This window comes from Oncorhynchus clarkii, chromosome 19 (assembly GCF_045791955.1).
Source record: "Oncorhynchus clarkii lewisi isolate Uvic-CL-2024 chromosome 19, UVic_Ocla_1.0, whole genome shotgun sequence".
In the NCBI taxonomy this organism is placed as follows: Eukaryota; Metazoa; Chordata; class Actinopteri; order Salmoniformes; family Salmonidae; genus Oncorhynchus; species Oncorhynchus clarkii.
The window spans coordinates 25953757-25967592 of record NC_092165.1 but is presented as its reverse complement, the minus strand read 5'-3'; the positions used below and the strand labels follow the sequence as shown (position 1 = coordinate 25967592).

At 42.8% G+C, this 13836-nt stretch overlaps 1 protein-coding gene across 1 annotated transcript; it reads left to right on the top strand.

Annotated features, from left to right (window-relative positions):
* The first annotated feature begins 10 nt into the window (after window positions 1-10).
* On the top strand, window positions 11-13144 carry LOC139374967 (alpha-L-fucosidase 2). The gene is made up of 7 exons (XM_071116253.1): window positions 11-367; window positions 592-779; window positions 907-1246; window positions 6323-6533; window positions 7084-7274; window positions 12572-12680; window positions 12957-13144. Exons 1-7 carry the CDS (start codon window positions 123-125, stop codon window positions 13092-13094), a joined length of 1422 nt encoding a protein of 473 aa, XP_070972354.1. The 5' UTR covers window positions 11-122; the 3' UTR covers window positions 13095-13144.
* The last annotated feature ends 692 nt before the right edge of the window (window positions 13145-13836 follow it).

The following is a 13836-nucleotide window of genomic DNA, read 5'->3' as shown; positions in this document are numbered from 1 at the left end:
CGTTTACATTATCCAATCAGCGTCCAATGAGCGGAATCTATCGTTTTTTAGCAAAGGTGTTCCTGTTTTTCTCATGTGATTCATTTGCGGAAGCATCATGTGATATCGGTAAGCTATTTTAGATGCAAAACTCAACTGAACGCAGCTTTCGGTTACCTGACTTCGTAGGAGTTATGTCTTCTTCAAAGTTAGCCCTCGTTTCTGTCGCACTTCTCCTGATGATTACTGTATGCAGTTGTAAATATGAGCCTACCTGGGAATCCATCGACTCCCGACCTTTGCCAGAGTGGTATGACCAGGCCAAGTTCGGAATATTCATTCACTGGGGAGTGTTTTCTGTTCCAAGCTTTGGTAGCGAGTGGTTCTGGTAAGCTGGTTAGCCTATACTTTTGTACAATACAGAAAGTAATAAGCTGTTTCTTCCTCACTAGTCCTACTTTAAATGCACAATCTACATTTCCTGCTGTGGTCAATTCAATAAATTAGATAAATTACGGAAGAATTTAAATGCTTTGATCAACTGTACCTCACTCCCCAAGCCCATATTTTAAAAAAAATATGTTTTATAATTTGTATGGATGTTTATTCCAGGTGGTTTTGGCAGAAGCAGAAGATAAAGTCCTATGTTGACTTCATGCAGAAGAACTATCCTCCAGACTTCAAGTATCAAGACTTTGCACCACAGTTTACAGCTGAGTTCTTTGATCCCAAAGAATGGACTGACATCTTTGCCTCATCCGGGGCAAAATATATTGTCCTCACCACGAAACACCATGAAGGTGTTTGTTTGTTTGTGTGTGTGTGTGTGTGTTGCTGTAGCCATTTTAATAAAGTAATACATATGATTCCACTAGATTAGGCCTATAAAAATGTATTTGTGGTTTACTGTTATTGTTCTATCTGCAGGCTTCACTCTGTGGGGTTCGGAGAACTCCTGGAACTGGAACGCAGTGGACGTGGGTCCAAAACGTGATCTTGTCGGAGAAATGGCTGGAGCACTCAGAGCCAACAGCGACCTGCGTCTGGGACTGTACCACTCTCTGTTTGAGTGGTTTAACCCGCTTTACGAGCAGGACGCTGCCAACCTGTACACTACCAACCTCTTCCCCACAACTAAGACGCTGCCTGAGCTCTATGAGATCATCAACAAGTACAAGCCGGAGCTGCTGTGGTCCGATGGAGATGGGGATGCACCTGATAAATACTGGAACAGCACCGGATTCCTGGCTTGGCTATACAACGAGAGGTACAGTCATAGAGATAATAGACAGAATCTACCACACTCCCAAAACATATTAGTGAAGGTGCTAGAGGCTAATGGGGCGGCAGGGTAGCCTAGTGGTTAGAGCATTGGACTAGTAACCGGAAGGTTGCAAGTTCAAACCCCCGAGCTGACAAGGTACAATTCTGTCGTTCTGCCCCTGAACAGGCAGTTAACCCACAAAGGTTGAAGGCTCAATGGGCTCTAATTAGCTACCCGTGAATGGGCACTCTTCAAGATGTTGTTGCTAGGAGTTGCCCCCCAAAAGTGTACCATCTGTGGTTGAGTTTACAATAACAGATCAGAAATAGGTCAACATTACTAACTGGGGCCTACCGTATGGGTGTCATCCCAGATTCTAATAATAAAAAATGTGTGCGTTACCCATTATAACAATGTGTACCTCCTTGCCATCCAAGTACATCAGTATCAGTAAGTACAATGTAATTACTAGGTGTTACGCAGGATTTAGCTTCTTAAAAGGAAGTGTATCTTGAGGGATACTTACTTGTCATGAATGTGTACTTATATAGTACATTACCCATCCTGACAACCTGGTCCTTATTTTAAGGCTTCCGGAAGCGCCATCCAAGTTGGAGGATAGACGCACTAGTACACCACAAAGTGCATGTAATATCTACAAAAGTACAATGTAATTACACAGGATTTAGCTAGTTAAAATGAAGTGTATGTTGATGGGTACTTAATGTATACTTATATAGTACATGATCCATCCTGACCCTTATCTTAAGGCTTCCTGAAGCACCATCCAAGTGAGAAAATAAACTCACTAGTACAACACAATGTAATTACTAGGTGTCCTTACTTGTAATTATTGTTTACCTACAAAATAAGTTACCCATTCTGACAATCAGTTTCTAAAAGTGCCATCCAAGTGAAAAAATAAACACAAGTACTGCATAAGTACAAGGTTTTCGTTAGTTCTTACCAGAATTTAGCTATTTAAAGTGAAGTGTAACTTTTTATAGTTATCTATGGGCAATTTCTATATAATTACTCATTACCAAATGAAAAGAACGACCCTGGGTTTATAAGCGCGGAAATCGACTCTGCTGCATGAGCATGCTTTTGCGGGACAGTCGATAGCGCACCGGACCTCGGGCTAGAAGGTCGAGAGTTCGAGACCTGCTCCCTGCCGTTTCATTACAATACCCAGAAACAAAAGATGAGCTTCAACTTTAGTCAACTTAATTGCAACATGTAAAAATACTTGACACTTCTTACAAAATAATAAGGAATTTTATTGTTAGATTAATAATTAGATCAAACAAAGGCATGTTTGTGTGCCTACTCAATAACATAAAAATAACTTCTAATGGTGACTCAAACCTGTAGCCTAGATGGCTAGCTACACTCCCTGCCCACTCCCTACCCTCTCCCTGGGCCTGAGCGTGTATAGCTTACTCCCTGGAACTACAGACCTCCAGGCCTCCACACCTAGTCTCCCTACCCGGTCAACACCCGTCTCCATTGCCTTAGAGTATACCTTACTCCCTGGAATTACTAAAGCGTCTATACTCCCGCTGTCAGGACCCACGTGCACCCGGTAACCAGAAACAGGCTCTGTGCTCCTGGTGACCCGCCCACCTTTTTTCTGCTCACAGTCTAAGTCCCCTCTCCAACCTCCATGGCATGGGTGCTGCCCTCAGCCCCTGAGTCTGGCCGCCCCTGCTCGGACTCGGAGTGCCCGCCGCCTTGATGGAGGCCTCCTTGTGCACCTGGTAATCTGAAACGAGCTCTGTGCACCTGGTGACCTGTCCGCTTTTATCCGCTCAGAAACTCAGAAAGTCCCCAACCTCCACAGCCTGAATGCTGCCCCCAGCCTCTGAGTCTGGCCGCCCCTGCTCGGACTCTGAGTGCCCCCCCCGCCTTGGGGGAGGCCTCCTTGTGCACCTGGTGACCTTTTGCCTTCCACAGTCCCAACCTGACTCACAGTCCCACCAGAGGACAGGCCTGGGCGGATGGATGTTCACCACCTAGCCCCCTAACTATCCAGAGCCCAATGTCTTATGCCTTCTACCCGCCTGCCTAGGCTCTCTCACACTCTGTGTCTGGCCCTTGGCCCTTCTCCGTGCACCTGGTAACCCGTAAGTAAAGAAGGCGGATGTTGGAGGAAGACGCCTTCTTTCCCAGACAAAAGCTTGGATCAAGAGAGGGGCAGCAAGCTCAACAGGGTCTTCTTTCCCCGCTGATTCCGTCAAGCCCGTTCCCTTGGCTGTGGTTTCAACAGATGGTAGGTAGGGACAGTAGGAATCTCATTCAGCCATTCATGCTCGTCACTAATTAGATGACAATGAATTTGGATGCCTCGAGGCTTAATTATCTCCTGCAGTTTACCCCAGCTTCATCGAATTTCCTCACTTTGACATGAGGGGGTCACAGCCATGCCGTGAGTGCGACCACGAAGGGTAGCAAGCTACGGTCAGATATCATAAAATTGACATCCATTTGAGTCACGCCCGGTGTTATCAGAGGCTTTTCTGTCTTACAAACTGGACATCAGTTGCAGCTACTAACCTTCAGCAGACTTTAACTGTGTTTTTACACCCAATCGATATCAAGTGCCAGCGCAGTACTTATAGGCTTGAGAACCAAATACCCAATGCAGTATCTAGCTGCACCATCGACCGGGTGCCGGAAGAAGCAACAGAGAATAATCATCCCCTTTCCTCACTTTGACATGAGGGGGTCACGGGTGATTTGAGTGCGACCGCGGCAGGTGGGTACGCACCGTTAAATTTCATCAAGTTGACATTCAGTGATCCGTGCCCAGTGGGAACCTAGGCTTCTTCCGTCTGTTTTATGGTTCCGCAGCAAATAAATGGGCGTGGATGGTACTACCCACATCAGATGTAGGCCTCCTTCCCCAGACAAGCTGGAGATACCTCTCCCCACTTCGTAGGGCATGAGACAGATCCATGCAATGCCCTGTCACTGCGGGGCCAATGGGTTTAGTCTCAAGTCTAGTGAGCGTAGAGGAGACCTCCCCGGCGAGCACCGTAGCTGGGGAGATCCACGAGAAGGGCCCGGGCGCGTGTCCAGAGTTGCCGCCGCCGGTCCCAACCCCCCCCCCCCCCCCCCCCCCCCCCACCGGTCTGCCTTCGGCCCGCCGACGGACACCTCCCCGACGAACCCCAGCACGCAGCCCCTTGCGAGACCACGCACGAGAAACCGCAAGATTGGCCGCAGAACGAACTTCCAGTGGTTGCGAGGACAATGGAGCAACTGCTCCCACAGCCGCGGCTCGAGCCCAGCCCGACCGACCCAGCCCTTAGAGCCAATCCTTATCCCGAAGTTACGGATTTGTTTTGACAACTTCTCTTAAAACTACATTATTATAACATGCCATAGGTTGTTCACCTTGGAGACCTGCTGCGGATATGGGTACGGCCCGGCGTGAGATTTACACTCTCACCCGGGATTTTCAAGGGCCAGGGAAAGCTCACCGGACGCCGCCGAAACCGCAACGCTTTCCAGGGCTTGGGCCCCTCTCTCGGGCCGAACCCATTCCAGAGTGCCTTGTCCTTCACAAATAAAAAATAACTCTCCCGGGGCTCCCGCCAGCTTCTCCGGGATCAGTTGCGTTACCTCACTGGATGCCTCGTGGCGCCCGTCTCCACCAATCCGTGGACATTCTGAAAGTAGTTTGAGGTCAGTCGGTCTCATTACCAAGGAGCTATTGAAATTATAAAGTTTGAAAAATGAATGTAAAATCGTGTGAGATGAAAATTGACAAACTAAAGGGTGTGCAATATAGAGGGTAGTCAGTGGACATTCTGAACCTTGTTTGAAGTCAGTAGGTCACATGACCAAGGAGCTATTGAAATGTAAAAGTTTAAATAAATAATTTTAAATAGTGTGAGATGTATATTGACAGGAAAAAAAGTGTGCAATGTTTGTTTATGCCATCGGGTTGCCTAGAACCAGTTTTTAACGTTTTTTGGGTTTTTTTTTTAGGAGTGAAGGTTAGAGCTATTGACATTTGATTTGTCACTATGTTGTCGGTCCCTAACTGCTGTTGGTGGACGTAAGGAAAACTACAGGCGAATATCCAACCTGAATCTGTCTTTACCTCTGTAGCTAACTACCAATGTTAAATCGTCTAGCACAATCAATGTTTCCAAAAATGAAAAACAAATTGCATGGGAAGTTCTCTCTCTCCTGTGTTTGTTTTTGACCTACAACGCATGTTTCTTTCAAGGCAATCTTTCATGACTGGATTTTGCACACTGACCATCTACTCGACCGCCTTTCTTTTCGCACTGTTACATGTCAGTGTCAACACATGTAGACACGTTCAAGGTCGTCGTTATTTTGAGCGTGTTGCGCAAATGGGCAGATGCCTTAATTCATGGTATAAATAAATTGAACCAATGCATCCCATCCAAAGTGAGTGCTCCTCATCAGTGAAACCCTTGAAAGGTTAAATGATGGAATAAAAGTTTGTCTTATGACCATTTTTAAATGCATTTATAAACCATTATTCAACCAGGCTTACAATTTGGCAAGCACGAATGACTATCTCACAATTTGAACCCTAGCTCTTTATTAATGTGTCTAAAAATGGTTAATTGATGGTTAAAGTAATTGACCCATTGTCAGTTGCACCACTAAATTATATCACTTTTTATTTGTTTGTTGTGAACCCGTTTTTTGCCATTGGGGCCTGGGCATCAGACTCCAGATCGTAATTGCAGAGTTGTCAATGAGGTGGTCGGTTCTCAATTGGCTTACACTTATCACGTTTTTTACGTAGGCTGAAATATGGTGCATTGGGATCGGAAACTTTAACTACTCACTCCTGTAATTACAGACTGCATTTAACACCAGTTACATGTTATTACAGTGTACCTACAAATCATTACAGTAGTGTCCAGGGAAACTGGCCGTATATGTATACAAATCTACACCAATGTCTTTTTTAAGTTTATAGGTCTATTTAATGTGTCAGTTAAGGCTATGGAGTATGATGTATGCGCCAACTGTATAAACATCACATGCGTCATGATATGATTTCATTTAATGTGCCCCCCCCCAAAGCCCAGTGCGAGAGACCGTGGTGACCAATGATCGTTGGGGCTACGGCAGCATCTGTACCCATGGAGGCTACTACACCTGCGATGATCGCTACCAGCCCGGACACCTGCTCAAACACAAATGGGAGAACTGCTTTTCGATAGACAAAGGTTCCTGGGGTTACAGGAGAAACGCCCAGCTTAAAGACTACTTCACTATCGAGCAGCTTGTGGCGGTCAGTTTTAAATGGTTCTGGAAAAGCACTTTATTTTATGGTAAACCGGAGATTTAGACCCTTAAGCTCTCTTACTACCCAATAAAACGTCTTCCACTACCATAAACTTTTTGTAGCTGAATCGGTCATAATCCTGTTTGCATATGTATGACTCATAAACAGCATAATTTAACTGTAAAGTGCACTCAGTCTAAAGTCTTTTGACTTGTTTTTGAAATGCTGCTGGTCCTGTTCTGTCCATGTTTCTTGTATAACACTTCACCACTGTTTTTTGGGTAAGCTAAATGCTCAACTCTACAGCATGACTTGTTTGGCTTCATTCTTCTCTCCTAGACTAATATATGTACGAAACTAGTAGAAATGTATTTTTGTTATAGGGGAGACTGAAATTTGGTTACTTTTCCAGCCCCACACAACTAAACTATGCAACAAAATGTTGCTGGGAGCAGTGCAGGGTCGGCTGCATTCCTGCCTATGGAAGATGTTATAATATTTCATATAGCTGTCATAAAGGCTTTATGACTGCATACTTGTGTATTGCGTGATTCAGACATTGGTGGAGACCGTGTCCTGTGGAGGGAATCTGCTGCTGAACGTCGGACCTACACATGACGGACGCATCGCCCCCATCTTTGAGGAGCGTCTGAGGCAGATGGGTCAGTGGCTGGGGGTCAATGGAGAGGCCATCTACAACACCACCGCATGGAGGGCCCAGAATGACAGCATCATACCTGGCATCTGGTAAGTTCATGATGATAGCAACTAGAATTTTTTTTTTTTTTCATGAAGAAAATGTTTTGACTTTCTTCAACTGTCCAGAAGTAGTTTTATGTTTAGTGGAAGAAGTTTAAATTGTTAGAGGCTATTTTAGTAATTTTTTTAATGTCTGTAATATCACGTGTTATTACAAAAAGAAACTGGAAGCGGTTTAATATTCAAGGTTTTTTACATTGATATATTTAGCATTGAATGGAATAGAATGGAATTAATCCCTGATGTTGAACTAGCCTATTCTTACTTCCACAACGCATTCCAGGATGTACGCAATAGGCATGCCCCTTTTTAAAAATTCAGGATTAAGGGCAGAGAGAACCCTTGGTTTACTAAGGAACTTAAAAAAATCATAAGGGAACGAAATGCTATGTGGGCTAAAGCAATAGGGACTGGTTTGGCAGATGATTGGATGGCTTTTAAACGTCTTCGAAATATGGGTGTGGCTATGCTCCGTAAATTGAAAGCAGACCACTACCTGAAATCTACCTCACAAAATGTAAATAATCCATCCAAATTTTGGCAAGTAGTGAAAGGTTTGGAGTGCAGATAAGATACGCAGCTTCCTAAACAATTGTTGGTCGACACACAGATTGTAACTGAGAGAACCTCCATTCTGAAAGCCTTGAACCAGCATTTTTTAGATGCAGGCTGTTTATTTGAAAAGTTCAAAGGTATAATTGAGCCCCCTATAAATTTACCTGACACCCCTGTGCACTCCTTCACCAGGTTATCCTTTTCATCCTTCTCTGTTTCAAAAGTGTGTAAAGCCCTGAAAGAAATTAATTTTAAAAAATCCCCTGGCCCTGATGAACTAGAACCCTGCCTCCTACACCTAGCCGCAGACATCATTGCTCCCCCTTAACATGTATTTTTAACTTTATGCTTGATGTTAAGGAATTCCCCCACTTATGGAAATATGCTTTTGTACTGCCTCTCCTGAAAGGTGGAGATCCCTCGCTACTTGACAACTATCGACCCATATCAAAACTGTCTGTACTGTCAAAGGTACCGGAGTCCTTAGTTAGTAGGCAGCTAAAGACCTACTTCCAAGAAAACAACATCTTAAATGGAATGCAATCGGGTTTTAGGTCTGGCCACAGCACTGTTTCAGCAACATTGAAGGTTTTAAATGACATCCACTGTGCTCTTGATAAGAAGTTACATTGTGTCTCTGTTTTTTTTTATTTGTCGAAGGCTTTTGACTCCGTGGACCATGCTGTGTTAGTGCAAAGGTTAAAATGTTGTGGAATTACTGGTCATGCTCTAGATTGGTTTATAAATTACCTATCAAATCGTACATAATGTGTAATGGCGGGTGGTTGAGTCCATAGAGGTGTGCTCAGGTGTTCCGCAGGGTTCTATTTTGGGCCCACTGTTGTTCATTTTGTATATCAACAACATTGGGGATCTTATTGAAACAGCGGATGTTCATTTTTATACAGATGATACTGTTCTTTATTCAAGTGGTAGTAGTTTCTTTAGCTTTTGAAAATGCTCAAAGAGCATTTAACATCATACAATAGAATTTGTATGATTTAAAGCTGATTCTAAATTCGGATAAAACAAAATGCATGGTATTTTCAAATGCCAGGCATGTTACAAATCACATCATTGCTACATTGGCTGGACATACTATAGAGCAAGTTAAAGTGTACAAATATTTGGGTGTGTGGGTTGATGATAAGCTGAGCTTCACTGTGCATGTAGATAACTTGATAAGGAAGCTGAAGCTGAAAATAGGATTTTATTACCGGCATAAGGCTTGTTTTTCTTTTGAGGCCAGGAAGGAGATGGTACGATGTACATTACTGTCGGTTTTAGATTTTAGTGATGTTATATATCTGCTTTTTCCACCACAGATTTAACCCTTGCTTTAGAATAATTTAAGGAGACAAGCTCCTGTAGTTTCAAGTTTTGTAGCTCTTTCCACGTAGAGGGTGGGGGGGGGGGGGGGGGGGGGGGGCAGAGTACTAAAACGCTTTTTTTTTTACCCAGCTCTGTCGTCAAAGAGATACAGTCCTGTGAGCGTAGGCGATAATTATCAGACAATTACTTTGTCTCAGAAGTGGTAAGGAAGGCCAGCCCACTCCCGAATATAGGGTGCCGTGATGGGTGAGAGCTTTGGCGTTTGTAACAAGCCTCAGTGCCCCATGGTACAGTGTCCAGCATACGTAATGACACATGACTTATTTCGAAAATAAAAACCCAACTTGAGATTGAGCTTTTTCACACGACCTAAAGGTGACAGTCATGTAACAAGAAACCCAGGTAAGTTTCTATGTGCTTGCCCTGCCTGGTGACTGACTATACATGGAAGAATCTGAGGTTTCATCTTAAATTTCCTGAAAACCATTAACTTTTTTTATTTTTTTATCAGCGTTTAAAAGCGACTTTAGCTGACAACTGAGCCTGGACAATAGTAAAGGCCTTATTCAGTGTTGCTGCACAACAATACATTCCAAAAATTAAAGTTTGGGTTAGGTCACGGCACGATAAAATGGTGAATTTGACTTACGAACACTGGACTACAAACACTACCACAGACAAAGCCTGACATGCTGCCATCTTGGTTTCTCAGTCTACTGTATGTAGATTGAGTGTAATATTAGTGACAGTTACTGTTGGTGGGTTCTACAATCCTGACAAGTTTTTTTTTAATCAAGTTTGACAAATTGGAAATGGCCGTTGTTGCCCTAAATGGAGTGTCAATTTGACCGCAATGACTATTCTTTCAAACTGTCAGACTAGTAAAGAGACTGTCTGAAATCTGTCATGCCTACTACATACTGTGTACTAATCGTACTACATACTATTTACAACGTACTGTTTAGTAAAATGTGCTAGGACCGGTGCTAGGACCCTTAATTAAAGCTTTATCAGCATTTCAGGATTCTAGAACAAGGCCAGAGCCCCACATTGTTATGTTTAGTCTTAAATACTTTTTAATGATCTGAAATATATGAGGAAACATGTTTACTAACAAGAGGGGTAGATTCTCACGTTAAGTTGGCAAACAAGCAGGCATTGTGGAGCTTGTGATGAGGATGCTTAAAGCCACACTCCTTAATCTGTCAGTACCCTCAGACTGGGCCACCAACAAAAATGTAAACAATGGAGCAAATGCATTCTATTACATTTTCTCATGTAAATGGGACTTGACTTACGTGACACATCTGTAGTTCTTAAGTAATTACTCCGTAGCAAAAGGAGAGTTCATCAGAGCAGCTAGCACGCAGGCTCTTTCAACGTGATGACAAATTCAACACATGATGCTTACCTCCAACAGAAGCACTGTGCTCAGTGAAACCCCAAAAAATCCATGCAAGGTGGAAAGGGTTAAAAACATTCATGTTCTGAGAGATATATGAGGAAACAAAGGTTTACTAAAAATAGAGGAATAGATTACTAAAATAATACTAACACGCTGTATCTCCTGATTTGGTAGAATATATTTATATTATGATTGCTTATTTTGTAAAGCAGAGAAGTAGACTAATATGTCATACTGTCTAAGTTGTTGGAAAAGTGGTCACATTTTCAGTTGTCTTTTAAAGTTGAGAGAAAGTAGTTGACGCCTTTACTAAAACAGCTGTATCGTTTGATTGGTAGAATATATTTCTGTTATAATTTTAAGGTTTGAATAGCAGAGAATATAACTATACCAAGTTTTACCTTACATTTTATGTTTTTTTTTTCTAGCTTTTGGGGAGTGGTCAAAGTAGCTGATTTGTGTCAAGTCAGTTTACAGTGAATGGAATGTTGGAAGTCACATCTTAAGAAGGGGAGTTTTTAACAATGGGAGCTTTAGAATGCTGAAGAAATCCCATCACTCACTCCTGCAAAAAGTATAAATGCTACCAAAAAGTTGTAAACAAGCAACCTAGTCCTGACCAACCCTCCAGGCAAGCTTCAATGCCATTCAACTCTCCTTCCGTGGCCTCCAATTGCTCTTAAATACAAGTAAAACTAAATGCATGCTCTTCAACCGATCGCTACCTGCACCTGCCCGCCTGTCCAACATCACTACTCTGGACGGCTCTGACTTAGAATACGTGGACAACTACAAATACTTAGGTGTCTGGTTAGACTGTAAACTCTCCTTCCAGACCCATATCAAACATCTCCAATCCAAAGTTAAATCTAGAATTGGCTTCCTATTTCACAACAAAGCATCCTTCACTCATGCTGCCAAACATACACTTGTAAAACTGACCATCCTACCATACCTCGACTTCGGCGATGTCATTTACAAAATAGCCTCCAATACCCTACTCAACAAATTGGATGCAGTCTATCACAGTGCAATCCGTTTTGTCACCAAAGCCCCATATACTACCCACCATTGCGACCTGTACGCTCTCGTTGGCTGGCCCTCGCTTCATACTTGTCGCCAAACCCACTGGCTCCATGTCATCTACAAGACCCTGCTAGGTAAAGTCCCCCCTTAACTCAGCTCGCTGGTCACCATAGCATCTCCCACCTGTAGCACACGCTCCAGCAGGTATATCTCTCTAGTCACCCCCAAAACCAATTCTTTCTTTGGCCGCCTCTCCTTCCTGTTCTCTGCTGCCAATGACTGGAACGAACTACAAAAATCTCTGAAACTGGAAACACTTATCTCCCTCACTAGCTTTAAGCACCAACTGTCAGAGCAGCTCACAGATTACTGCACCTGTACATAGCCCACCTATAATTTAGCCCAAACAACTACCTCTTTCCCTACTGTATTTATTTATTTATTTATTTTGCTCCTTTGCACCCCATTATTTTTATTTCTACTTTGCACATTCTTCCACTGCAAATCTACCATTCCAGTGTTTTACTTTATATATTGTATTTACTTTGCCACCATGGCCTTTTTGCCTTTACCTCCCTTATCTCACCTCATTTGCTCACATCGTATATAGACTTGTTTATACTGTATTATTGACTGTATGTTTGTTTTACTCCATGTGTAACTCTGTGTCGTTGTATGTGTCGAACTGCTTTGCTTTATCTTGGCTAGGTCGCAATTGTAAATGAGAACTTGTTCTCAACTTGCCTACCTGGTTAAATAAAGGTGAAATAAAAAAATATGTTCTATGGTCACAGTAAGCCTACCAGACGCTCTCATGACAGGCTTTCGATATAAGCCCACAAAAGGAACCATATGTTCCAAAACTTGTTTGTCCTCTAGTTTAAATCAAAGTTAACATTTCTTATAAAAAAGGCACAGCTTTTCACTAATAAACGGCTCATTATTGCTTTTGACTGTGTTCCAATAGGTACACTGCTAAACCACAGGACAATGCCATCTATGCAATTCTCCTGGACTGGCCTCCAAGTGGATATGTTGTTCTGAATGAACCTATTGTTTCTACAGGAAAGACTCAGGTAAGCTACAGGATCACACAGCTACTTTCTGTATACATTTTCACATGTAGAATGGGTAATTAGATTGAAAATATTGTATTATCAATTGCAAAAAGAAAATGTATGATACACTGACAATTTCCATTTAAATATATACAACCAGGTAGTGTTGGTTGACAGTTGGTGAAAGGGACCAATGCACCAGGTTTTTTTTTTCTGGGGAAAACAGGACAGACTGGTAGAACAAACAAGCTACCAAATCTGCATTTCCACTCTGATCACCTGTTATTTGCACAGGTGGTGCTGCTTGGTCACAAGCCACTGTACTGGGAGCCGGTGAAGCCTCGTGGTCTGAAGGTGTTTCTGCCTCAACTGTCTTACAGTCAGATGCCATGTCACTGGGCCTGGACCCTACGCCTGACCGGTGCCGCATAGGAAAGAATGCAGGGTTGTGTTTATTAGCAAAAAAAAATCGAAAACAAAAACAAGTGCTTCTTATTGAACAAGTTCAGATAGTTTGTTTGTCCTTTTTCTTCTGTTCTGTGCCTACTGAATATGACCTGGTTTTAAGCAGAGGGGTGCAGTGCTAGGCCACTGCAGACATGGCTGGAGGGCCTCAATGTTGGACTAGCTGTTTTTTCTCGCTTCTCAACTATGGGTGTGTTTGTTTTGCATTGCCTGGTGAGTTTGCACATTTTAGACCATTCCAATGGTCCTGAAGTGAAACCTCCACCCACCTGGGGCACCGGGCAATTCAAATGAGCACACCCAGTTTATATAATTGTGAGGAAGTAAAATAGCTTGCAGATCATGTGCCACTCCTTTACAGAAGGGAGTGCTTAGACCATGGTATCAACCATTGGTCTAAAATGGCTAGCTGCTAGCTTTTATCATAGGCCAACCCAACCTAGCCAATTGGCCATTTTAGACCGATTGTTTAAACCATGGTGTAACCAAAAGTTCACAATGACCCCAGAGTTTTGTTTTTAAGTGTGTGGGGAGGACCTTTCTTTGTGGAGAACTGATGGTAATTCTAAAACTTAGAGGCCAGTATGGAACCTGAATGTACACAATTGTTTCATATGTTTTTTTATTTTAGTTCATTAAGAAGACTAATGAAATTGATTTTAAATTACGTGAATAATTCTTGTGATTGGTGTTTCATAATGATTTTTGC

Bases quoted from the DNA above. Each gene is read 5' to 3' on its own strand.
- LOC139374967 (XM_071116253.1), top strand. From the start codon at position 123: ATGCAAAACTCAACTGAACGCAGCTTTCGGTTACCTGACTTCGTAGGA. The intron at 368-591 runs GTAAGCTGGTTA...TGTTTATTCCAG, and splicing joins TTTGGTAGCGAGTGGTTCTG to GTGGTTTTGGCAGAAGCAGA. The intron at 12,681-12,956 runs GTAAGCTACAGG...TTATTTGCACAG, and splicing joins TTTCTACAGGAAAGACTCAG to GTGGTGCTGCTTGGTCACAA.